This window comes from Branchiostoma lanceolatum, chromosome 1, assembly GCF_035083965.1.
Source record: "Branchiostoma lanceolatum isolate klBraLanc5 chromosome 1, klBraLanc5.hap2, whole genome shotgun sequence".
NCBI lineage: Eukaryota > Metazoa > Chordata > Leptocardii > Amphioxiformes > Branchiostomatidae > Branchiostoma > Branchiostoma lanceolatum.
Genome location: NC_089722.1, coordinates 35434531 through 35461387, shown reverse-complemented (window position 1 = coordinate 35461387; position 26857 = coordinate 35434531). Strand labels below are relative to the sequence as shown.

General features: G+C 39.7%; 1 protein-coding gene across 2 annotated transcripts in view; it reads right to left on the bottom strand.

The window, feature by feature from the left end:
* Positions 1–26527, bottom strand: part of LOC136421209 (aryl hydrocarbon receptor-like) — a 188231-nt gene extending 161704 nt beyond the window's left edge. The window contains exons 1-2 of one of the 2 annotated variants that reach the window (XM_066408406.1): positions 26018–26527; positions 25621–25808 (exon numbers count right to left, since the gene is read on the bottom strand). In XM_066408406.1, coding sequence (XP_066264503.1) covers positions 25621–25808; positions 26018–26064 — 235 coding nt within the window. In that variant the 5' untranslated portion in view covers positions 26065–26527. The remainder of the gene's footprint in view (positions 1–25620; positions 25809–26017) is intronic. The other variant, XM_066408398.1, reaches the window with a different exon arrangement.
* Between the last annotated feature and the right edge of the window lie 330 nt (positions 26528–26857).

The window sequence follows — 26857 nt, the reverse complement described above, 5'->3', positions numbered from 1 at the left end:
CCACCAGAAGTAAACTAGAATAATAAAAACGCTTTGGAAGAACAAGGACATTTTATAATGTCCTTGGGAAGAACAAGTCGCCCGGTAGTATTCTTCCTCATGCACTTGTATTCTTCGCATCTGTATGTATAAAAGAGAACATTAAAAAAGTTAATAATCTGTAACAAATGAAGCTTACGGTATTCTATAAAAAGAGAGGGGGATTGTACGACCATATATAGTAGTATTTCCAAAGATCTTGTTTTCAGTTAGTCACTATCGACACAGAAGAAAACGTGATGCACAATAGACTCAGTCGGCTTTGTTTTGAAAAGGCCTTTGTTTTCCCAATGGTTTTCCTCAGCGTTGTTAGCGTTTCCTACGCTCCGATCTGCATTGTCTCAAAAATATCTGGAACATTTCGGAGTTTAAACACGTACAAACTAATAAAGAATGTTTGATCGGTTCAAACCCTGTAGTCCGTAAAAAATGGCATTCCGCAATAGTGCAATAGTTGATCTTTTGTGTCAAAATTGATTTCAGCAGCAAAAAAGCGGTCACAGTCACAGAAATGAAGATACACGTGGAAGCACCAAAATGTTGTGCTATGGCAGCGTAATTTTTTTGTGCGGCGTGACTGTCGGTAAAACTTTAACTAAAACAGAATTTCTATTAAAGGAACCAAAACCTTGCCCTGGGGAAGTCGTAAAGGGAGTGCTCCTACTGTGAGCTGCCCAGCAGGTTGAGGGCTGGATTAATCCCCCATAACCACATAAATTCATAAAAGGATTAGATGTCTGCCAGCCTGGGACAATAGCAGGGACAGATTACCATAATAACTGTCAGAGAATTCAAACTTTTTTCTGTACTGGTTTTTCTATGAACAGTATCAAACCATGCAGAATGGCCCAGATATCTATCAAAAAGTCACATAATCCAAGGAAGCTTCAATCAGATAAGATCCCTTGGATAATCAAGACAATGCTATCTACAACTTTCGGGGGAAGTCAACCTTGTTCAAATTTTCAAACTTTCAAATAGACCCTGTCAACGTTGTGTTAGAGTGTCTAAATGGATTTAAATTTCCAATGTCTTCCCAACATTAGCCTAGGTAGTTGTGTGTCTAGAACATGACTTGGGGTTTTTTGCGTCTTCTTGTTGTTGTAACCAGCATAGAATAGGGCTCTGTAGAACAGTACATATAACTGCTAGCCAATGTCTCAAACTAAATTGTAAGCCAGTGTTGTCCTTACTTTATTTCTTGGCTAACTGTCCTTCAAGCTAACTTCTTTATGTGTAGCCATACTTCAAATTCTTATATGTTATCTCTAGATTTCAAACATGACTTGAAGTGTAACTTGTACATGGTAAACTTTCTCAGCCAGGCCTCCACTGATGTGCACTGTACGGCTGCCAGGCGCATACTGAAGGCTATAGTTTACATTATCCCGTATTTATATAGTTTTACTGGGGTCTTTAAACATCGAACGAACAACGTTCGTCAAATTGTACCGCCGCGCACAGCCTTTGATCTGAGCTCAGACCGCCGTTTCGAGGGTTTCGGTCGGAGTTCATCAATCAATTTTGACAGGCCTGCGGCACCACGCTGTCTTGTTGGGAGACAAGTCGCGACGAGCGTTTGTGGATTTTAACTTGTTTAGGAGAACTAAGTAATTTATTCCTATAAGAACTGCTTTAACTTCATTGTTTAGTTTTATCCACATAATTTCGTTGGGCACAGTTAATCATCAGATGATTGTTCAAATACATTGACTTGATTCTAAAACTGTTTCCGTTGTCTTTCCTCCCCATAAGCAAATACAGTAGTCGGATCACTACCAAACTTTCCTGACAAGATCGTGGTACTAGTATTTCGCGAATAGTCCAAACTGTTATATTATATTATGAATTAATTGGTTATCAAGGTTTGATGAAAACGAATGTGAAACGAGGATACTAGTAACCAATTTCACATATCTACGAGTCTTGCACAGTGTATCGGCGATCAAGTAGAATAAATTCCAGATAAGAAAATGGTAGATCTGTCAACGTCGGAATTTGATTGATACGCTCCCGCGCCTGGTCACGTGAGGGTGTCGGTCCGTGAAATGTGGAAAAAATTCTAAATTTCCAATTAAGTACTGGTATTGTTATTTTCCCCAGAAGGAACACATTTGTCGATAACCAGATGGAATCTTTAACTAAGAAATTTGGGCATTAAAGAAATGTACAAGTTTTTAGCACACCAAATTTTTGGCGTCCACTTAACACAAATGTAGCTGCCAATCACACCCTAGCAACCGCCAGTCCTCACAGCAACCGTCTTGTCTGTTTTTTCCCGTCTTTCTGTCGGCCGGCATCTGATGTTTTGTCGGCGAAGAGGCGAAAGTTCGACCATGAGTTACCGTCCTGATTTAGTCATTTATTTCGGCAGGTCACGTCATATCCTTGCGAGAGATCTTATACAGAAATGCATGCGTGAATATATTTTACCGACGCCGTGTTACACAGACCGCGGTGCCGGACTAGCTCTTCCGCGGAGAAAACAGTTTGATAAGAAACTTTTTGGTTCGACAAGCATTGACTGTGGAATACTGACCGTATCGTTTGTATCAAGGACATAAGGTCCTTGGTTGTATCGTCTAGTTATAGGTACAATTAGCAATATAATACCCTCGATACAATGAGAAGAGGTAAGACATTGGAAAGACATTCTCGTAACAGTCAAAAGATATTCAAAAGACATTCACATTGTCATGTCGAGACAGCGTGAAAGGGCGCACACAATGCCTTTCATTTGAGCCCTCAATTAGTTTTTTTCCGATAACAACCTTACTAAGGAGACAACACGACAAACTTGGTTATTTTTGAAAATAATTATCATTATGGAATGAAAAAAAACAGCGATACATGTATAGGCTGAATATCACTCACCTTTGATACTTACACAAAAACGCAAACGAAATCATGATCAGGTTAAAACGTGCTGCTTCCTGGAGCTTTTAAACTTTGTATTGTAATTTGTGGCCGAGGATTTGGTAAAAATTAAAACGTATTTTTTAAATCAAATTGACCCCACACGCGTACGCGCTGCTGAGGTACGCCAAGTTGGAAATGTTGGTTCGTAACGCTCATTAGTTGGCAAACATTTGACGCGGCCTTAGGGGACTTCAGATCGCGCAAGTGTCAGGAAGGTGTAAGTCTGTGGTCTGTGCAAACAAGTATTTACTGTGACAAGCTCTCGCTGTGACTCCCCAACTAGGTCGATCTATCGGGAGGGCCGCTGGCAGCGCAATTAATTCAGGCTAATTATATGGGCGTGTTTTTCGCAAGCATGCAAGTTTTCACAGTTTACATCTCCAGACATTCGGGAGACATTTCCTGAACAATTGAAAAAAACAACAAGGAAGTCCTCCCCAAAAGACCCTATAAAGACATTGTAAAACCCGAAAAAGACATTCTGGTGGAATGTCTCGAAAAGGTCTTCAAAAATTGGAAATGTATAGGGGTAGGATTAACATTTTTTATACATTTTGGGTCCCAGTAGTGTATGTCACTGATTGTCAGTAAGCATAAATTATATACATGTACAACAATTTTCCTTGATCACTTGCTTAAAGTTCCAAGTAGAAAATGCATCAAATGCAAGTATATTTTCACTTGTTGAATTTCAAAGCACCGTGGCCCCGGTTAGGGGTCATAGCGGGGGCCACCACTGGGCACCGGCTTTTTAGCGAATGCCCACAAACGCCCACTCTGGCGAAGTCCGCACTGCATGAATCTAATTTTTTTTGCTTGGAATATGTTCAGGTTGTGCGCCCATTAATCAATCCTGAGTTTCAAGTCAATCCATCGATCCAAAGTTAGATAAAGCGAACTTACCTGGCTTTTTAGCGAATGCCCAATATATCAGCCAAAATATCGGCCATCGTAACAAGGGCGCTAAATCTAACATCGTAACAAGGGCGCTAAATCTAACACCATAAACATGTTCAAAATGAGCACTTAATTTCGCGAAACTTAGCAAGACAGGAGTTCGTCAGGTCTTTGAGTTCGCGAATGTATTCAATTTTGCTTCCATACCGAGAAAATTAAAAGAATGTTGCCTTCAGAAGAGGCTTGGCTACATTTTATCGATATCGTAACAAAGGCCGAGAAAAACTGACTTAAGAGCAGCTGTCTGTAAAAACCAAGCATAAGGTGGCCAAAGTCAAAAAATGAAATTTTCTTAGATTTTGTGTGGTGGTAGGGCCTTGGCCCAAACCTACAAAAATGGGAAAGTTTTGGGTCGGAGGTTACCAGTTGCCATGGTAACGGCCATTTTTCAAAATGGCGGATTTTCGCCTTGTGAAGGACTCTCTCTCTCACTCAAAATGGACCATCTTTGGCCTACTGTAGCTCCCACAAATGAACAGAAATTTTGTTGCCTCTAACATATGTTATGACTCATATCTTAACAGGTAAAATGACGTTAAGTGGTGCTCAATATGTTTTGGCAGTGAGGTGCAACGAACGTTTAAAGATGACCTGTTTTTGTAAAATTTCAAAATTGACCAAAAAAAAAAAACATTTTTTGACGTTTTTAGCAAACAATATCTCCTTAAAGGGCATTTCAAATTGGCTGATTTTTGATACAGCTCCAGCTTAGACCTTCATAAATATCATATTTAAAATAAAGTTTGAGTTCTTAATGGGGCGGGCCACAGTGACCCAAAGACTAAGCCATTATTTCCATTGTAGCAGAATTGCAACTACAGAACTGTAGGCGAAATAAACATGTGCAACTTGGTGATTGAGATAAAAATGACTTTTTTAAAACTTTTTATTCTGAAAGAAACCTGCCTAGCACTTACAAAAGTATTTTGTAACAGTTGGCTGCTGGTTGCCATGGCAACAGCCATCTTTGTTCTTAATGGTGGATTTTCACATTGTTGTAGGAAGAAAACATCAATAGCTTGGCTACATAAGTAAAGAAAATGAAACCTGCTGGTTTTCATGTAACAAAGAAACCTACCTATCACTTCGGAAAATAGATTTCGTCAGGACCGACAGCTGATTACCATGGTAACAGTCATTGGCCAGCTTTGAAAAGGTTCAAAATTGGTTCCTCAGCGATTGGCAAGTTGGAAGTTGAGATAAAAAGGACTTTTCTTTAATCTTTTTATGCTGCAAGGAACCTATCTGGCACTTCAAAAATGTTCAACAGTTCATGGCTCGTTGCCATGACAACGGCCACTTTTAATGACGAATGTTCACATGGTGAATGTCATAGTTATGCGCACAGTAAACTACTTGTTTTTGATCTTCTGCAACTCCCAATGACAAAAAAGGGGAGTAGTAGGACGCTATTCATCTGATACGATACATCCAGATGCAGAGACAGTTGTTTTTAAGATTGTTTATACAATTTGAGAATCATAATGGGTAGACCATCATAAAATTGAAGACCATATGGTAATTCTAACCAATAGAACTTTCACTCAGACCATTCAGGATTGCTCCAGAAAACAAAGTCAATGAACTTTGTCTGTACTTGTGTCAGGGACTATACATTGATTTGACTATTCATTGCTGATGAAGTTAAATATTTCTTTTCATAGAATTATTCCTATATTACTGCATACTTGTTTTATGCATTGTATAACAATGAAGCTGTCCCGTAATGGAGGGACTTAGCCTTGCGAAACAAAAAATATATATCCAATATTCGAGGACCTCAGGGATGAGTGTCTTCAGAATTTCTTACGTGTATCATATCAACAATATAGAAACTAAAAGCCTCTGATTTAAGAAAAGCCTAAAATTCTTGCACCTATAACAGCTACAGTTTGAGCTGCAGTAAAAAGCTGTACGTAAAATTAGTACAGATACAGAAAGTGTTTCCCTTTTCACCTACGGAGAAGTCACAAAACTATCCAAAGACTAAACGTAAAAGGCATCTACGGCAGTTCATCCATTCGTGCGCACAATAGTCTCCAATGGATGTACGTTGGAGGTCAGGAACCGGCAAACAGAAGTGTTCCGCAAAGTTCCTTAGTTCTTTTATCTTTATCAATGTTTCCCCTCTACGGTATGATACCACATCACATATGCGGAGTCCTGATAACCTCCATGCAAAGCCTTTGTCGTTATGTACCGCATAGTGAATACACAAAATTATTGAGTAAGGAACTTAGCGATTCAAGTCAGCTTAATTCCATTTCAAGTTTCCTTGTAACCCCCATGCAGTGCCCTAATTAAGATTTCTAATTATTGTTAGCATTTTGGCATCCATCCGTGGTTTTCACGCAGCGACACAAAAATGGCCACAGATCACACCGTCGTGAGACTTGATTACCTGATTTATTATCAGTCCGAAAACACGAAAAATCCCCATAAAGACCCACAAGTCACGGCTCCCGCTATGTGTGTCCCAATTACCGTATTTCTTCTAATAAAGGACGCACCCCAAATAAAGTGCGCACCCCCGATTTGGGCTTCACCGCAACACCAATCACGCCAGCTGAGATAGTTGACAGAAAAACCTTAATAAAGCGCGCACCCCCGATCTGCCGCCGGTCGCTCGGCGCGTGTCTCCAAGATGTGACCACGCCCCGGTATTCGGCACGCTATGAAGTCCTGGTGTCTTTCTTAATCGTTCCATTTTCAAGGAATATTCGGGAAAACATTACCATTATTTGGGGTCAACACTTAACCCTCTACTCCGCTCAAATTTTGAGTAAAAAGTTTTGAAGTTTAAACGTCACGCTGAGAACCTCGCGCCAGGATATCTGACAAACTTCCTTGATATTGAAGGACCAGACGACGATCCGCTTGATTTCTACCGGGCTAGTCAAAGACAAACGTGTAAAACGCATTTTGAGATAAAATAAAAGTTCGTCTCTCGGCATTTATGCCGCAAAATACAGCGTTGCATTGACAAATCATTTCATTTCGCCGATCGCCCGCCGCCATATTGTTTAAATTCTGCTGCCCCAAGATGCATTTCGCGTGTTACGTAATCCTCATCACATGATCGCATTACGCGTCTCTGATTGGTTGTTGCTGCAGCTAAAGGCGGGAACTTTGCAGACGAAGTGCATCATGGGGCAGCAGAATCGCGGTCCAAGTTTTTTCTTTGTCTGAAATGTTACACTTGTAAACACAATAAAAACACGGTTTTATCGACTACATAGCAACATTATGGTGAAGAGAATGCAAAACCAAAAGATGTTTTCGGGAAAGCATACATTTATTTGCGGATTGATGGTGGCTTTTGCGTAATTTTAGCGATCAATGAACCCGGAAGTGTGCCGAAAGCGGCGTGGGTTTTCGCGTTTTATTCGTCAAAACAAAAACAAAACTCCCGCTGAAGCGAACTCTGGAACATTTCAGATTCTAGCTATTACGTTTTTGATAGATAATATCTACAGATACGCACGATGTGCCCATATTTGCAGCCGTGTGGGTGGTTAGGAAATCATTGACGTCGCAAGCGGCGTAGTACAAGCGGCGTGGGGTACGGAATTATGGCCGGCCCGACACACTGAAATAGTCGCGCGGTTGAAAACACCCAGCGTTATTTGGTGTCTCATAATTTGATATTTAATATCGCTAAATCAATTATTTTCATATCTAGAATACCTTTTCAAAAATATACGTATGATGTAGCATCGTTATCTTGTAAACATAAGAACATGAATAAGAACAGAACATGCATAAATTATCGTTGCGTGTCGGCGACGCGACGGGGCTAGCCTGCTGGGGTAATAATCGGTGACTTCCTGACTTACGTCGCGATTTCTCTCGAGAGAAAACCTAAATAAAGTGCGCACCCCAACTTTGGCTTTGACCTGAAGCCTCATCTTGAAGGTTGAAATGTCAAAAAAGTGCGTCCTTTATTAGAAGAAATACGGTAATTAACGTTACTTGTTTTTGACTCAGTAGATGTTCCTCGCTCCAGCAAAGGTAAAACCATCCATCAACATTGCCGATGACGGGAGAAAAAGTCCCTTAAAAATGACTAAAATGTAGCGACATTTAAAATTCTGCTTTCATTGGTTCTGATAAACCCTTAGTACACCCTCTTCAATGCTTGATCTTGAACTTTTGGTCTATGAAACTCTGAAAACCATGCTATAATGGAAATATAAAACTTATATCCATATCTTCATTAAAATCATCAGGGTATCCATCGCAATTTCAGCAATATTTAACCATAAATTGTTCGATTTTTGAGGGTCTCCGAGGGGGTCCGAGAACGAAGTGTCATACAGACCTTGTATATTTGTCCTTTTCTTTTTTTTCAATAAGGAAAAAAAAAGTCAGCTACACCGACTATCAATTTAGAAATATTACACTAAACTCTTTTTTATTATTTTTTCCTTTGATGCTATCAAGTTCTGCACCACCCCTTTAAATGAATAAAATCTTCCTTGGTGACGGGGACACCAAGGAAGCCGAAAGCCCCGGCCTGACCTCAATGCTAATTATTTTATAATTACATGCCTAGACCTAGATAAAGTAATTATAAATGTCAAATTATATTTTGTAAAAAAAGACAGTTGCAATCCTGACTTTCCTGAGGAACCAATTTTGAACCTTTAAAAGCTGGCCAATGACTGTTACCATGGTAATCAGCTGTCGGTCCTGACGAAATCTATTTTCCGAAGTGATAGGTAGGTTTCTTTGTTACATGAAAACAAGCAGGTTTCATTTTCTTTACATATATAGCCAAGCTATGGATGTTTTCCTCCTACAACAATGTGAAAATCCACCATTAAGAACAAAGATGGCTGTTGCCATGGCAACCAGCAGCCAACTGTTACAAAATACTTTTGTAAGTGCCAGGCAGGTTTCTTTCAGAATAAAAAGTTTTTAAAAAAGTCATTTTTATCTCAATCACCAAGTTGCACATGTTTATTTCACCTACAATTCTGTAGTTGCAATTCTGATACAATAGAAATAATGGCTTAGTCTTTGGGTCACTGTGGCCCGCCCCATTAAGAACTCAAACTTTATTTTAAATATGATGTTCATGAAGGTCTAAGCTGGAGCTGTATCAAAAATCAGCCAATTTGAAATGCCCTTTAAGGAGATATTGCTTGCTAAAAACGTTTAAAAAATGGGTTTTTGTCAATTTTGAAATTTTACAAAAACAGGTCATCTTTAAGCGTTCGTTGCACCTCACTGCCAAAACATATCGAGCACCACTTAACGTCATTTTACCTGTTAAGATATGAGTCATAACATATGTTAGAGGCAACAAAATTTCTGTTCATTTGTGGGAGCTACAGTAGGCCAAAGATGGTCCATTTTGAGTGAGAGAGAGTCCTTCACAAGGCGAAAATCCGCCATTTTGAAAAATGGCCGTTGCCATGGCAACTGGTAACCTCCGACCCAAAACTTTCCCATTTTTGTAGGTTTGGGCCAAGGCCCTACTACCACACAAGATCTAAGAAAATTTCATTTTTTGACTTTGGCCACTTTTTTCTCATTTTGCTTGGTTCTTAATTGTTCCAAAACGCGGTTTATCTTGGGTAGCTTTCGCTACTTGTTACAAACTGTTCTGATAAACTCGGGCCATCTTGCATCTTGATCACATGAAAAACTGATGCTTTCTTTCAATCAACCAATCAGAGCACAGACCATGCGGGCATGTTGCATATTCATGACTTCAACATGGCGCCCTCGGCCGCTTGGGTTGGCTTGTTTACTGAAATTACAGCGGTGGAAATACGTTTCATTTTACAAGTTTATCTTTTAATATCCCGATAGAAATGCAATTGATTGATGGCTGGTCCTTCCATACAAATTCTTTTGAGGGTTTTGGCTTTAAGTCGTGCTCTGTCCACGTTCGCAGGAGATGGTTTGCCAAAAAAATATGATATGACTGACGCTTGTGCAAACTTTGGAAGACCTACTTGAATCTTGAAAAACAAATTTTTATTAATGAGAACAACATATGCAAAAGTGGCCAACATCAATTGTATTCAAGAATAACAATACCTAACAAAACAAAGGAGTTGGATTTTGTGACGGGGCCGGCATCCTTACGCCCGCAGCGTCATAATAATGTGGATACACACAAAATGCCAGTGCGACTTTTTCGATTTTCTCCGATACCGTCGTAACTAAAGTGTACCTTCTCTTACCATTCGTCGTAGAAGTACTTAGTAACTAAATAATGACCCCATGTATCGCTTGTGTGTTGAATAAATTTCATGCTAGAAAGAGTGAATGGTCTGTTACCAGTTAAAGTCTTGTCATCGGTAGAATTTGCTATCATAGTGTTAGTGTTTGGGACAGAAGGTGTGGGGAGGGGGGGTGGCCCAGTAAAACTAAATTCGCAAGGAGATGAGTTCACCAAGAGAAGGTCTCCGCAAATCTCACAAACTTAAATTTCTCGCGAATACAAATAGACTTACAGTGTAACTTATGATCAATATGTCCACACTTTTTAGGTATGTGCAGGCCTTTATAATCTTAAAATTTTGGTGGCTATTGAGTTTTACAACTGAACAAATAGTAAAATTGGGAGTTAAAAAATTGGTGAATGGGAATAGCGACCTAATTTTTGGCAACGCCTCCAGTGGGACTCATATTCTATCCTGGCAATAGGAATTCCTGAGCTCACACCACCTATAAACAACAACCTCTGTCGCCAAGGCAATGTCTTTTTATCATTGCCAATCTTGTTTTTTTGTTTTTTAAATGGGAAAAACAGGACAGGCTATTCTGAGAAGCAACAAATTGAATTGGTGTGGCCTAAGGATGACATGGGGTGTTGTCGGTAGTTTTAGGTTCGCGGCAGTGCTATATTCACACATTGCTGCAATAACAAAAGACCGGCGTCTTTACGTACATCTAATCAGAAACCACACAGCAGCAACTCGGCAAAGGCTACAGACCCGTAGACGGACATAGCAGTCGCTTTTGGCGGTGCGGTTATCATCTGTCACATTCTTTTATGGCAGAGCTGTGTCCGCGTTCTTGAATCTTCCTATATTCACCCGAAGGATGTTTACCCGGGTTCGGCTCTGCTATAAGGAGAATGGACTGTCACTGATCTAAGTCATCTGAACATATCTAAACACTGGATACATACAGTACAGTACATTGTACAGTAATTCACTACCATGGTGTATACAGTCAAATCTGTCCAAACATGACAGGGGCCTCTCTGGCGCTTACTGATTTCACTCAGTGTCCTGAGATGTCGTTCCTGACAATTTCTAAATTACTGTTTTAATAGTCATGGACGTGGCCAAAACAAGAGGTGGAATCTACGGTGTTACCGCACTGTACCTGCATAACAAAAGCTTTCTAACTTACATCTAAATGCGTGACCCCTTCTCTCTGAAAGGAGGAGGAACGCCCGCCTCACCTTTTTCTATAAGCTAGTCAATAACTACATCAATATTAACACAGATTGAAACAAGCTCAGGGGCGCACCCGGGGGAGCCACACGCTCAAATTTCAACCACTTAACGCCCGGACAGACTCTAACAAACATTCATTCTTCCCCTGCACCATCCCTGAGTGGAACGCCCTGCCTGGCGCGGTTGTTACGACTCTCACCGTTGAGTCATACCGCGCCAGGCTGGAGGCCTGCCCGCCTTAGCCTGGGACCTCCTCCCCCCCTACTTTGCCCCTCGCTGGTTTATCTGGGGGTCAAACAAGTTGAAGTTGAAGAAGTTCATACAGCACACCAAGGTTTATAAACCATTGACCTCCTGTATGATACAGTGTACTACCGGTCCTGCTGGGCAACTTCACATTATTGCACCAACCGGATAATTGCACCAATTATGCTGACAAATGGGATGTGCAGTTAAGCAGATTCTACTGTACCACCGAAAAATGACTTCAACAAAACATATCTGCGAGACATATTGTCGGGAGCCAACGCCATTTTGGTTTCGGGGGACATGCGTACCGCTGGCGTTTCTAAACACAACGTGTCTGTATATCAACATTTAGAATGCTTCCGTTATTGATGAAAATTAAGAGGAGAATTTCCTTTTTACTTCCATGAACATCACAAAGCATTATTGGGCACTGCAGCCACTGCTTGCTCATGATCCCAAACGCTGTACGTTCTGTTGCACACTTACCTGACTCAAAATGCTGTCAGCCATGATCAAAAACTTTTTGCCCCTTTGCAGCAGTCGGCGTCAAAAAGAAGGCTGGTGTCGGCAGGTTTTTGTTAGGGCTTTTTCCTAGGCCTTACTTCAGAAAGTTAGATGCCATGTTTGTGTGCATACTATTGTACCAACGTGTGAATGAATATCCTTTTACGCAGCTCCTTTTTCATTAGAATTTCTGCCAGTATTATTTGAAACACATGTATTTCTACCTTAGCCTGGAACTGAAACAGGATGACACTCAGGCTAATGTATTTTATGTTTAATCTATCACTCTAGAGCTTCTCATCTTTCCTACATTGTCTGTAGAAAATATGGACATTATCTGTAGACTTGACATAAGACAAACTAACATTTCTAAATCAAGTACATATACAAGTTATAAGGCCATGATCATGTATATGTCACAGTAGAGATGTCGATTCAGGACAATCGGCGATTGTCCTAGGACAGATCGCGATCGTCGTTTGAGTAAATCATTGCATTACATTTCAATCATGTTTAACATGCTACCTACAATTCACAATTATTAACTATCTTAGGTGAATTAGTTCATATTTCATGATGGATAAATTTCATGTGAGTATGTTCTCTGATAAAGTAATTTCTGATAAAGTTAAGTGACAAAATTTTCATAATGTGTGAAAGATATCAGTCAGAAGATGATGTTTCAGTATGCAAATTTGAGGTGTCAAGATAATACTCAGTTTCACACCTATTGAATTCACAACCTTAGGAGAACAATAACAATTATTGTAAAGTGATAAAACAGGTGTCAAAATATCAATCTCAGTTTCAAGATAGGGCCAATTTACACACTGCTTGTCTAGATATCTGGACTGCAGATATCTGCCAGGCGACAGCTTTTTTCAGTGTCTAAACAGGAATTTTATGGTCTTAATGAGGGTTTTTTTAGATGTCGGGAAAATTTCAGCCGACCACTCTGAAGCATTCGCCCGACAACTCAGCGGGAGTCCCCGACCGCTCCAGCCGGACGTCTAAACAGAATGTGTCACGTAGTAGACATCTGGAGGTCGGGGTTCACGCTATATTGCATATTTGGCGGGCGATAAAGCGGGAAAACTTCTTAGCATCAAGGACCATTTGTTCCCAAACGGACGACAGACTTCTTTCGTGATGCCAGATCGTTCGGTGGATCGGCCCTCCCCCCTCCGCCACGACAAGGGCAGCGAGTAGGAACGCAGCGTTGATTCTGACCGGTCGCTGTCGTCTTTCCCGGTACCTCAAACGCCTCTTACGCTCAACCCTTGCTTGCTGCCTCATGTTAAGCCACATGCGAGTCAGATAAAGAAAGAATACCATATTCATCATGACGAAAAACACAGGCGGTTCTCCCGCCATTTTGAAACGCGCTCAAAAGGTTAAAAAGGGTCGCGAGTGCAATCAGCGCGCTGCGTGAGTCCTGCGGTACTTCCTGTCGGTGTGTATAAATGCGTCCAGATATCTAAGGCTCAGATGTCGGCGGATTTTTAGATATCTGAAAAAAATCTGTATACTACAGTTTCACACCTATACTAAATGATTTCACAAGTTTGGCAGAACAATAAAATTAGAGGGTGATGAAACATTTTTGCTGTCTATTGCTTTTTCCTTATCTTAGCATCAATTGAGTTTTGATGAGAGTTTGTAAATACTAAATAAAATCGTGGTTTATAAAAAGATATTGCTGTTTCCTTAGCATCATCAAGTTTGGATCGCCGTTTGTCCTAGGACAGATTGCGATCACAATCTCTGCTAGTAGAATCGGCAATTGTCCTAGGACAGATCGCGATCGCAGTCTGTCCTAGGACAAACGGCTATCGCAATCTGTCCTAGGACAATCGCCGATTGTCCTGAATCGCCATCTCTACTGTGACATATACACTAACTAACTTTCTACCTGACCTCTGTCTGCCATATTTCAACATTCCTACAAGTACAACCTTGGCAATTCAAAGCCAGCCTCTTATTCAGGCAACAGACGCATCCACAGGACCACACTCCAGTAGCTATTGTACATATCCACAGGCCCACACTCCGGTAGCTATTGTACTGGACAGGATCTCTTCATAACAAGTAACGGTAATGTGTTCAATTTCATATTCTGAAAAGGCTTCCTTTGTTCCTTGACACCCATCAAATTGCCAGAAATTGTGTGTTTTGATAGTGAGACAATGCCTTGGAATGGCGTGAAATGGGCCTAGGCACCCCTTGTGGATTGTCCATTGTGAAGATTCTGTATACTAGTACCCTTTGACAGACTAAGGCCCACTTTACAAACAGCTTTTCGCGACGGCGGTACTGGTGACAGCGGTACTGGCGACGGCAAGAACCCAGTGTACAGGGAGTTCCCGCTGTCATAGTCCTGCTGTCTTCAACTTTTCTCTCCACAACTACGACTTCAAAGTGCGTAAAAAAAAAACGTGTCGAGCTCGGTGGGAGGTCAGGGTTTAGCATATAGCTAGGGCTACTAAGCATATGCATTTATGTAGCATAAGTCATACCTGTCCGAAATGGAGCTTATGTCCTAATGTCCCCCTAGGCAGACTTTCACAGGAACTCCAATGCATAATTGCCTCAGAAATACTCTACATAGCGATTATACTTTCTGTAATTTGTTTTAACATTGTAAAAGTTTCAAGCTGGCCGAGTTACATGCACTTTCTTCCTACGAAAAATAGTAAAGAGATATTTGATTCCACCAATAACAGCACCTGTCCACGCCGCGCCACAGAAAATTGACCAATGACATGCGAGTCTCGCAGTTTGCGAGATGTCAGCTAAATTCAAGCTTGAATTTATGATATCTCAGATCAGAAATTAAAATAATGGCGGCCACAAAGCCGATGTTGGAAGGCTTGAATCAGCAACATTTGAACACCGGACCGGAGAAAGTTATATTATAACCAGGGAAAACATGGGTGAAAAAAAAAGAACACCGAACCGGAGAAGGTTATAACCAGGCAGGGAAAACATGGGTGAAAAGAAAGGACGTCTTTATCAGTTTATGGCGTTTTGTCTAAGTAGGGTGTCTAATTCCAATTATGCAGATCAGTACCTAATTTGCAGAATTGATGAGGAAATGCTAGAAGAGCCATCTTTCATACTTTAGACAACTTCTGTTATTTGGGTTGATCAGAAACCTTTATGATATGTCAGTTGGACAGGTTACCATTATTTGGAGAAGGTATGAAGTCGTTGAGCATTTGTTACAAAAATGTGGAAAGTACAAAGAAACCAATATACTCAACATAATGAATGATTAATATAATATTTCAACAATGTATTGGGGCTACTTAAGCTATTGTTGCCAAAATGCAGGTAATCCTGCCCATAGGAGCTTTCCATAACTAGTCCCCATATACAGTTTTACCTATTGTAGGTAAAGAAAGATCTATACGATACCACACCTGGGAATATTTAAAAACATGAGCCACAGCCTTTTAGTGGTGTAAAATTGCAGAGTCTGATGGACAAACAGCATTGCTTGTCAAATTTATCCATTCCATGAAAAGAGCACATATCTAGATGAATCCTTCTTTACTTTAATGATTTTTATCAGCAATGAACAAATTTGCATTATCTATCACTCAAGCAGGGACTGCAGGGTCACAAGTATGAAGTCTGTCATGTTTACATCTTGACATATCACGTTAACAAGAACTGGTCAAAAGACGAGACAAATGCAATAATATCTTGCTGTACTATTGAAGTAGAAGGACATTAATTACTAATTAGCATTAATTACTAATTAGCATTTGTTACAGTCAAGTGCATGTTCACTCTTATTCATAATTTCAATATATATGTCACAGAGATTGCAATTCAGGACAATCAGCGATTGTCCTAGGACAGATTGCAATCGCAATCTGCACTAGTAGAATTGCTGATTCTTTTAGGACAGATTGCGATCGCTAGGACAGACTCTGATTGCAATCTGTCCTAGGACAAACTCTGATCCAAACTCAGTTGATGCTAAGATTTTTTCATAAACCATGTTTTATTCAGTATTGTCACTTATTACCAGCTACACTCAAGGCCACCACACTAGTGCCACTTCTACAAGTACAACTACACTCAAGATACCGTTGTGAAATTATTCAGTATATGTCTGACTAGTGAAATGTACTGTATAGGTGTGAAACTGTAATATCTTGAAACTGTGATTGATATTTTGCACCCTGTTTGATCACTTTACAATTGTTATTGTTCTTCCAAAGTTGTGAAATTATTCATGTATATCTCTGACTAGTGAAATGTACTAAATAGGTGTGAAACTGTGAGTAATAAATTGTGTCTTGACACCTCAAAATTTGCATACTGACACGTTTGATCACCTTCTTCCAATTTATATCATTCGCACATAATTCATCAAAATTTGTCATAACTTTATCAGAAATAACTGTGTCAGTAAACATACTCACATGTAATTTATCCATTATAAAATACAAACTAATTCACCTAAAACAGTTCGTAATTGTGAATGTAGGTACATGTAGTTTGATTGAAATGTTGTGCAATCATTTGTTATATTTTCTAAAACATTTCGATCTAATCAGTTCAATCACAATCTGTACTAGTAGAACTGCCGATTATCCTAGGACAATGAATCGCAATCTCTACTGTAACATATATATTCAATCAAAGACAAGAAATGTGCAGTACACCTGCGGAGATAGTAGTATCCTTCACACTGTTTTATTGTACAAACTCTACCTTTCGTTATTGTGTCGCTCTGAAGTCACTGAAATGCATGACTTTCATTTAAAAAAGGATACCCGATAAAACAATTCTTTTCTGCCTGAAATTGTGACAATAATTTGTAATGGTTTGGAGTTTTGACCACATAGAACATGAGATGGACGGGTGGCTTTTAGACTGCATTTTGTCACTTTGCCAATCGCGACGTTCATAACCTGTAAAAGTTCAATCGCAGGGCGTAGAATAATCAATCTGATTAACATACTTGGCGTCTAAAATTTTGCCACAACCGGTGAACATAGCCATCTCCAAGCATTTCTTGTAATATTTTGGTGCCCCTTGCACTAGCTTATCATATATAAGACCTCGCATGTCATGTATAAGATATAAGATTTGTGTTGGTTCCTAACTGCTACAAATTGTCCGTCTTGCTGATTTCAGATTTGGAATCGCAATTCCTGATTCTTACACGCCTGGGCAAGCAAATTACAACATGTCACTAGTACATTTTAAAAGATTTTTCAGAGGCCAATGACAGAACCTCATATGGATTGAAATATAATAACATTTCTACACGTGAAAAATTACAGAATGGTTTAAGTCTGACTCTGATACTGAGGGATGACATATTTTTCGGGGGCAACAATGTTACTATCATTTAGACATGACGTTGATCTTTTAAGTTAAAGGAGCTTTTTATGAGGACATTTATAAAAAGTTTGCCTCAAGAGACAGAAGAGAAGATTACATTATTGATTTCATCTTATACTAGTTACAATAATACAAGGGAGAAGGAAGAAAACGAATTGCAAAAGGCACATACTGCACCGGTGGAAAATCTTTCATATAAAAATAGCCTCGTATGTGTCAGACCAGGTATTAACATAGCATGTACTTATCATGCATGTAGCCAGCCATGTCTTATACAGGTCAATCACTCTACCAGTGATAGCTTTTCAAGTGTCTTATCCCAACCAAGACATCACATCTTTCATCATGAAGTGTTATTTTTGTCCAACCTGGACATTAGAATAGTGTTACATAACTTACATAAACCAACAAGTTAAAATTCTTTAAACCTGTAATGTCATTAAGAGTTAATGATACAACAGGCACAATTTGAAATAATCTTCTGTCTCTCCAATTGGCCATACAACAAATATAAACTTTCTTGCCAAGACTTCTGATTGGTTGTAACTTGTAACTGATTCACAGTTTTTTACATAAACCTATGTGATGTCTTATAGAAATTATTTCATCTCAACTTTCAGGTACAAGAGTGTTACAAACATGTGTTTCATTTTCATATGACACAAATTTCTGCAAACAGATTTGTTTTCTTTCACCATCTGAAAGACTGCCCAAGATCAAGGAGGTTATGCCAAGATGCAGCAACCTCAAAACTAAATAAAATGGTCAGTGATATTATTCACTAAGACACTGTAAATAGATTCATAGAATGACGGAATATACTTAATTACTTGACAATCATACATGGTACAATGTATGGTAACAGCTATCAAACAGCAATATTGTTTTCATAGACTTTCTATTGGAAAGACTGTACATTCATGCAAGCAGAAACAGATTGAGATCACTTTACAAAATGAAAATGAATTTATTTAATGTAGGATCTTACGTTACATTGAAAACATGCAAAAAAATGCCACGCATCAATTTCCTACCTGAGTTCAGATAATTACAAGGATACCTTGTGAGACAGCCATATTTGAGATCATGTCTTTTTTCCTCATTCTGTGAAACTTCAATTCAGATCATTCTACATTTGAATCTGAGAAGATTTTACATGAAATCCTACTGATTCAACATCACTTTCAATTTGACAGTTTGAGTTTGACAAAGTTGGCAGCAGGTTCTTTGGTGTTTGGGTCAGAAGTAGAGGAGTTAAGGTTTGAAAGTCACTGTATATTTTCAGTTTCAAAGTTGAAACCAAACATTGATATACGGTACACTTTTTTTCTGATACCAACTTCTATTCAAACAGTTTTCAACAGAACCAGCATAAAGTCTTGATGATGATTCTGCACAGAAACCAATGTCCACACAATGTCATTCCTATTGTTGATAATGACAAGATTTAGTTCCAAACACGGAGGTTAAATAACCTCCTTGTTCCAAACTATAGGGTGACTGGAAACTTTGGAACTGCGAAAAGCTCTTTTGACATGCATAGACTGCAATCTCTACAATACTGGCACTTGCATTGTAAAAATTGTCAATTTGTGAGTCAAAAATGTTTCTCTTTATTTTAGAAAGGAATTCCAGCGTTCTGACATAGGTGAACAGGCTCTCTGCCTGTTTCTTGTGAAAGTTTTTACAAAACTACTACTCCACATGACATATTATTCTGTGTGACATTGATGATAAGAGGCAGGTGTAACCAGGTACTGTATTTCTAGTTATAGCTGGAACATTTCCCTGTCATTTTCAAACATCAATCGATCAGATCAAGTTTAAAAAACATGGGCCGAGAGGAGAAAATCACTGCATGTATCTTCCTAGAAAAAGTTTTCCTAAACTGAATAGCTAAACATGATGTTACTCATATGTAGAATATCAAGCTGACAATCCAGTAGTCTCTTCTTATTTTGACCCAAAATGTGAACTCTCTCTTTCAAACTCAGTGTGGTTGTAATGGACAGGACTGTACATTTTCACCAGGTATCACTTTTCTCACCGTCCTCCAAACATCACAGGAACAGCCAAATATGGCCATAAAGACCCCTCCACAAGAGTGTAAGCGATAGTAGCTGCCAGCATTTTTGTTCTACAGACTTTGAGACGATGATCCCACAATCCTTTTTTTTAAAGTTCAGGAAGTGACATGGAAAGGGAGTGACCCTATGGCAAAGAATAACAGAGCTATAGGGGAAAAATTCCAAGCAAGCTGATAAAATCAGCTATAAATTATCAACAGGAAATTTTGCTTCAAATGAAAAAAAAAACTGTCCCAGAAGAGTTCCACGACCTCATACCTTCGCCAAATGATTTTAACGTTTATGACTGACGTATTTAGGAGTGTTTCTCATCAATCATAAATCGTACCAGTTGATCGTCTTCACCCAAATAACAGAAGTTGTCCAAAGTATGAGCTTATCAAAGAAGGTTATGCTAACAATTATCATCAATTATGCAAATGATAATAAATTAGCATTATTTGATTCAACGATGTTCACATTCACATAACTTCAAAGTGCCACGAGTATAAAATTGCCATCATTTACCTGTATGTAATTATAGTAGTTTCTCATGAATTATGCAAATTATGCCTACAATTGCATATTTTCTATCTATTAACAATCCTTTCTTCCTCAGTTACAAACGTCACATACTTGAATAGTCATATCATGGAACACAGCAGGTTTTTAAATTTTCTCATTAGTTATGCAAATTAGAATCTGATTTGCATAATTATAGCCAATCTAACAAAGCATCACATAAGCTATATACATACCAAAAATCATGACCATCCATCAAGCCCATCTTGAGTTATAGTATTTTCCTGTTAATTATGCAAATGATGTCTTCATTTGCATAGTTGATATCTATTAATATTTCTCTCCTCCTCAGTTACATATGTCACATGTTTGAGAGTCCTATCATGGAATTTGGCGGATGTATAAACTTTCCTCATTAATTATGCAAATTAGATACTGATTTGCATAATAAGTATCTAATCATGTACATCATCACTCAAGCTATCTACTTACCACAAATCATGACCATCCATCAGGCCCTTCTTGAGTTATTCCCTTTCAAAGTCTGAAGCAAAACCTGCTCCTGCAGTTCCAAAAAAGCCGCTAGGGGGCCCAAACCTATATAACTTACTCTCTGTCCAAAGAGCTATCTACCACTCAAATATCAGGACCATAGCATGTCCAGAACATGAGATATCAAAACAGGAAGTTCCGCTGCAGTACCATAACAAGCCGCTAGGGGACCCAAAATCTAATCATTTCCATGTCTCATCAAGACCTACCCACCTACCAAATATCAAGACAATCCATCCAAGACTTCTTGAGTTATGCTGTACGTTACAATCATACATACACACATACAAACGCTACCCTATGCATAACCTTCTCGGCGAAGGTAATAACAATGCAGTGGCGGCGGCACAGGGGGGGCAGGGGGGGCGGCTGCCCCCCCAAAAAGTATGGTGGGGGGGCGTCGCCCCCCCCAAAATCGAGCTGAAACCCTTGTGAATCTTTTCACTAACAGAGATTTTCTTAACTTAGCTTACTCTATCAGCACAATTTGCCTCTCAAAATGCGGGAAATAGCGTTTCAGCGGGTCAAGATTTCAAAATTTTCTCGACGTACGTTAGCATATTCCTGGATTGTTGTGCCGCCGGCATATATGTCGGGACGGCGTCGCCCCCCAAAGCTCAAGCTGAAACCCTTCTGTGTTTGTTCAATCTATCAGCAAAATTTGCCTCTCAAAATTCAGGAAAATTTGAGGGCGTCAAGATTTCAAAATATTTCCGGAGGAGAACGTTGCCGCCGGCGAAAATTATGTCGGGATGGCTCGAGAGCGTCGCACCCCAAAACTCAAGCTGAAACCCGTCTGTATTTTTTCACATATAGAGATGTCATTAACCTTTTTAGCTTACTTTGTCAGCAAAATTTGCCCCTCAAAATTCAGGAAACAGCGTTTCAATGGGTCAAAAATTTTAAAGTTTTCAATGTCGCGCTCCGGCGGAAAACTCATATGTCGGGAGGGCGTCGTCCCCCAAAACTCAAGCTGAAACCCTTCTGTATATTTTTTTCACATATAGAGATGTCATTGAACTTAGATTACTTTACCATCAAAATTTGCCCCTCAGAATTCAGGAAATAGTGTTTCAATGGGTGAAGAATTTTAAATTTCCCTCTAGGAGTATGTCGTTCCTCATGCAAAAAAATATGTCGGGAGGGCGCCGTTCCCACAAAATCAAGCTGAAACCCTTCTGCATTTTTTTTTACAAATGGAGATGTCATGAAACTTAGCTTACTCTTCCAGCAAAATTTGCCCCTCAGAATGCAGGAAATAGCATTTCAGAGGGTCTAGATTTCTAAATTTCCCGGGGGAGCATACCCCCGGACCCCCCTAGTATTGTCGCGCCTTCGGCGCGACGCCTCGCGCCTTCGGCGCTCGTCTTAGTGACATTTCATCTCAGATTATCTCGCCCCCCCATTCAAAATTTCGTGCCGCCGCCTCTGCAATGACTCAAACACAGGGAAGCTAACAACATATCCTACACTGTTTCTTAAACTCTCTGTCGTAGTAGATATGGGTCTTACAATTGTACTTTGCAGTACTTTTGATCTCTAAATCAGTCTAATTCATGGCTTAGACAAAGTGTAAGGATGTGATGCACAGCCTGGTTCTAACTGAAAAACCTAACAATGAACTTTGACATAAAGAATTCAATAATCATAACAACAAAGAAGCTGTCTGATGGGAATGGCGGACACTTCCCAGACAGGGGAAATGCTGATTAGAGACCAGGAAAGCAGGAATCATTAATCAGTCAACTGTCAGTTGCTAGCAAATAAATATTTTATTTCTGTGTTTATCTTTTAACTTAGTCCAACTTGGACATTAGAATCGTGGGTAACATATACCTACAAGTTAAAATTCTTTAAACCTGTAATGTCATTAAGGCCCCGTTCATGACTGGAAAAGTAAAAATGGTTCGAACCATTTCAGCAAAATAAACCATTTCATTTTTTAACATGAACGCTTCATAACGGTCTTGTTTCGTTTTATTCTGAACCTCCTTGCAAGGTCGTCTACAGCGGTTCAGAATAAACCGGTTTCGCGAAATTGTCATCATGAACGCAAAGCGCTACAGAACCGGTTCACATTGATGTCTATGATGTCGTACATCCTGGTACATGAGGTCATAGTTTGCGGCGTCACTTGTGCTTTAACGCGAGAAAGATGGTGAAAGTTTTTAGCTGTCAATCGGATTTTCGGCCACGTTTTTTAATCGTAACGTCTTGCTATGACCCCCAGGTCGAGTTCTAACAACAGTTCTAACGAGAGCCCTCTTTGGGGGGATCATGAGGTCCAGAGGGAACTTGATGGCATTCATCGGAACCAGGAGGTGAGAAATCGCCAAGGGCCTGAAGGAACGCGGCTTCAACAGGACAGCACTTCAGTGCCGATGGAAGACACCTTAAGTACAACTCTTGGTTAGCGCACGGAAAAGTGAAAGTTTTAGCCGTCAATATGATATTTCAGCCGCATTTTTTAACAGTAAAATCTTGTTACGGCCACCAACTCGAGGTGCGGGATCACAACATACTTTGCATAATATACAAATTGGTGTAAACCATTTTCAGTGCAGATGCAAGTTTGCATCGCTGACACAAAATGTAAACCGTTTCAATTTGGAATATATCCGAAATGGTTCGAACCGTTTTATCTTTTTAATCATGAACAGGGCCTAAGACTTATGATACAAACACACAATTAGAAAAAAATCTTCTGTCTCTCTGTGTTTATCTTTTTACTTAGTCCAGCTTGGACATTAGAATCGTGGGTTACATATACCTACAAGTTAAAATTCTTTAAACCTGTAACGTTAATGTCATTAAGAGTTAATGATACAAACACACAATTTGAAAAAAATCTTCTGTCTCTCCAATTGCCCATACAACAAACATACCCTTTCTTGACAAGACTTCTGATTGGTTGTAACTTGTAACTGATATACAGTTTTTGATTTTACATAAACCTCTGTGATGTTTTATAGACATTATTTCATCTCAGAGATTCTCAATGTTCGGGTATAAACTTTTCAGTGTTACAAACATGTGTTTCATTATCACATGACACAAAATTCATGAGATATGTTTTCTTTTGCCATCTGGAAGGCTGCCCAAGGTGCCTGACGCAAACCTCTTTTGAGTTCTAGGGCAATGTCTAGCTAATTTTATGTGCCAGGACTGTAGGCCATGTCTGGTACACAGATTTTTAATCATACTCACAGTTTCAAATACCTTGAAGAAATGCTTTCTTTTGAATAGATGTCTCTATTACCAGAGCCACAGAATGAAGTACAAATGGCTGAATCTTCTCAATGCCAGCAACAGAGGATGAAGTACAACTGAAGTATGTTTCTTCCACATGCAGTGTTTCATCGAGAGATCTCTAGTTTAAATGTAAAGTGCACTTTACACGTTGATGAAGGTTGGACATCCAGGAAACAAGATATGCCAAAAATAGTCACTTAGCAATTTTATCCAGTTGATTGAGTAACTATTTGGGGCGCATAGTGCACTTTGTTCATTCATCCTCTATAAGTGAACACATCTGTCTTCATTAAGTAAGTTAATACACCTTTTTCCTGTGGACATCCAAATTAATAACTCCTCAAACCAAGCCCTTTCAAATCATTTTGAGGCCATATGAGTCTATTTGATGAAGCCAACAAAACTTAATTTTGGACCAAACTATTGTACTATGACCTCAGTCAGAGGCTCAGACAAAGTAAAATAAAAAGAATTACAGATGAAGACAGAAATTAACACCACATGTAGTAGTAGTAGTACACACAAACATAATAACAACTTGCCTCCAACTACATACTCACAGAAACATTCCTTTGGAACGAACCCTACAGATCAAAATAAACTATTTTCAACAAGACTTCAGCAACCTCATACCTCCATGAAATATCTAGAGATTTTGTAAATTTAATGCTAATGGTTAAAGATTTAGATTATCTATGCATGGTGATGTTCACAAGTATAAAATTCCCTTCATTTACCACTAAGAGGTTGTGACATTTTTATTACAGTTTTAGAAACTCCCTTGTTCTGACTTAACTAAGTAACGTTATTCTATCATTGAATTGAACAATTCAAAATTGTCTGTTTAAGATTTACATACATTAAAGAGCATGAAGCAAGATTATTTAGGGATATAGCAGGAACTACATGACATTATGCTTGTCAATACAAGTCCTGATATTTTGTCACCACATTAAAAATATGATCCTTGTGATTATATCAATAATGTTTCTTTCATCTACAATTCTCCTGGACAGAATATCAACTGACATTTTCAACATTGTGATGTTATCTCTTTTCTGCTAGTATCATCTGCTGATTTGTACCTTGCAGAGAGCACACAGACACACACACACACTGACACACACTTTGTTGAACAGAATAGTTGAAGTCAAAAACGTTTCACCACAACACACACAAGAGGTATCACCAAACAACTTAAATAATGCATGCTATTGGCTATTGTTGATCTTTGTTGTCTGTTGTGAGGGTTCTCTACAATGCTACATGCTGCCTTATAGAATGCTTTGTGACCCTGCATGGAAAAGTTTGGGGGTCAGACTACATAACACGACTTGCCTACAATGACTGTTAGGTTGGGTGAATACTATGGGTGGATACACTCAACAAGAAGTACACCACACAGAACAATGGGGAACAAAACACGGCAGCAGGGGTTGTGTTGTCAGTACATATATATGGCCCATACTCTGACCCTAGCAAAGATAGGAACCCTGTAAGATAATTCTGCACAAACTACAAGCATTACCCTAAATGGTCTAGACAGACTTTGGAAAAATGTCACAAAATTTTATGTGTCTGGTGTATGAGGAACAAGAGATGCCCAGACATTAAGGTTTACATACTGGGACTTAACCATGCGTGACGAGGTATTGCATACCTGAGTCGTCTCACCTGGTGTCAATATCAACAAGTTAGCTAATCAGCCCACATCTGCTTTGCAATTACAAGTTATCAAGTCAGATATACCATGTTAGGAAGGTAAAGCTCACCTTGGAAGTAGTTTTTGTTGCGTAGGTAGCTAACACTGAGGCGGAGGATGGAAAGTTTGTCAAGTTTTGAGAGGACATCGTCGGTGAAGGGGAGCATGGAGGCCAGGCGGTCGAGCTCGGCGTTCAGTCGGTCCCGGTGCCGCTTACTGGGGTTGGTCTTAGCCGGGTCTTTGGGCAAGGCAGGTTTGCTAGAAGCGAACGACAAAAGTAGAACAGAACAAATGAATTTTGTTTTAACATGAACCACAGTTTAGTCTATGAACACACGTTTGAGGCTTCGCGTTTGAATGTAAACCGAAGTTGGTTTACGATCGCGTGCTAGCAGAGCGGATGGAGGCGACTAAAAATAAAACTACGGGGACAAAATGGCCCCGAAAGAGTGGAGCTACTACCTTACCTTTTCACGGGCCTTCGTCGCTTCCTGCCCGCGTACAGACTGCTCATGGTGCCGAAAAGCTTCCACACACCGCCCGACGGTTCGTCACAACAAGTTGGATCTGCAAAATTATGGGGAAGTCAGATCGTTTTTACAACAACCACAACTGTCGTCTCCGGGACACTCCAACAAACTTTCTCTCCCCTTCAACAAGCGATCCCGTCCTAACTTCCTCTCAGACTCAGTGGTACTCCGAACAAAACTGCTCTCTGTGTGTTTATAAATAACAAATCTGGTGAGGAGAACGAAAACTGGGCTAAGTTTAGGAAGAACGTTTCTACACAGCACAGCGGTGAAGCCTTGTCCCCCTCCCTGTGGCGGACTCCATGGCTGAAGCCCTCTTTAATTTATGCGAGTAGGCCAACAGATAGCTCCCCCGCAAGGATTTAATCATTTCACTATTTATCTTCCTTATGCCCCGCCATTTCTTTCTACTTCTCTAAAATCCTACACAAATTCAGAACTATTATAAAGACTCAAATTAGCATGTCAATCAAATAAGGATTTGTTGGCTGCTTGCTTACAAGTGTGAGACGACCTCATTTACATGTGATTTGTTTACTCAACACTCGTGCATACATTATCAGGCACTTGGCGGGATTGTACTGGGCCGGATACCAGAGCTGACTCTACAAGAGTGAACACGCGCGCTGACTAGTTAGGGAGATCCGACACCACACAAAACGTTCACATTCTTCCTAAGGCGTCGCAGCTTATTTTCCAAGGTACGTTTTTGAGCCGGTGGCACGAAAACTATCTGACGGGAACAATATCTGGAACGTAAAAGAAATTGATAACATC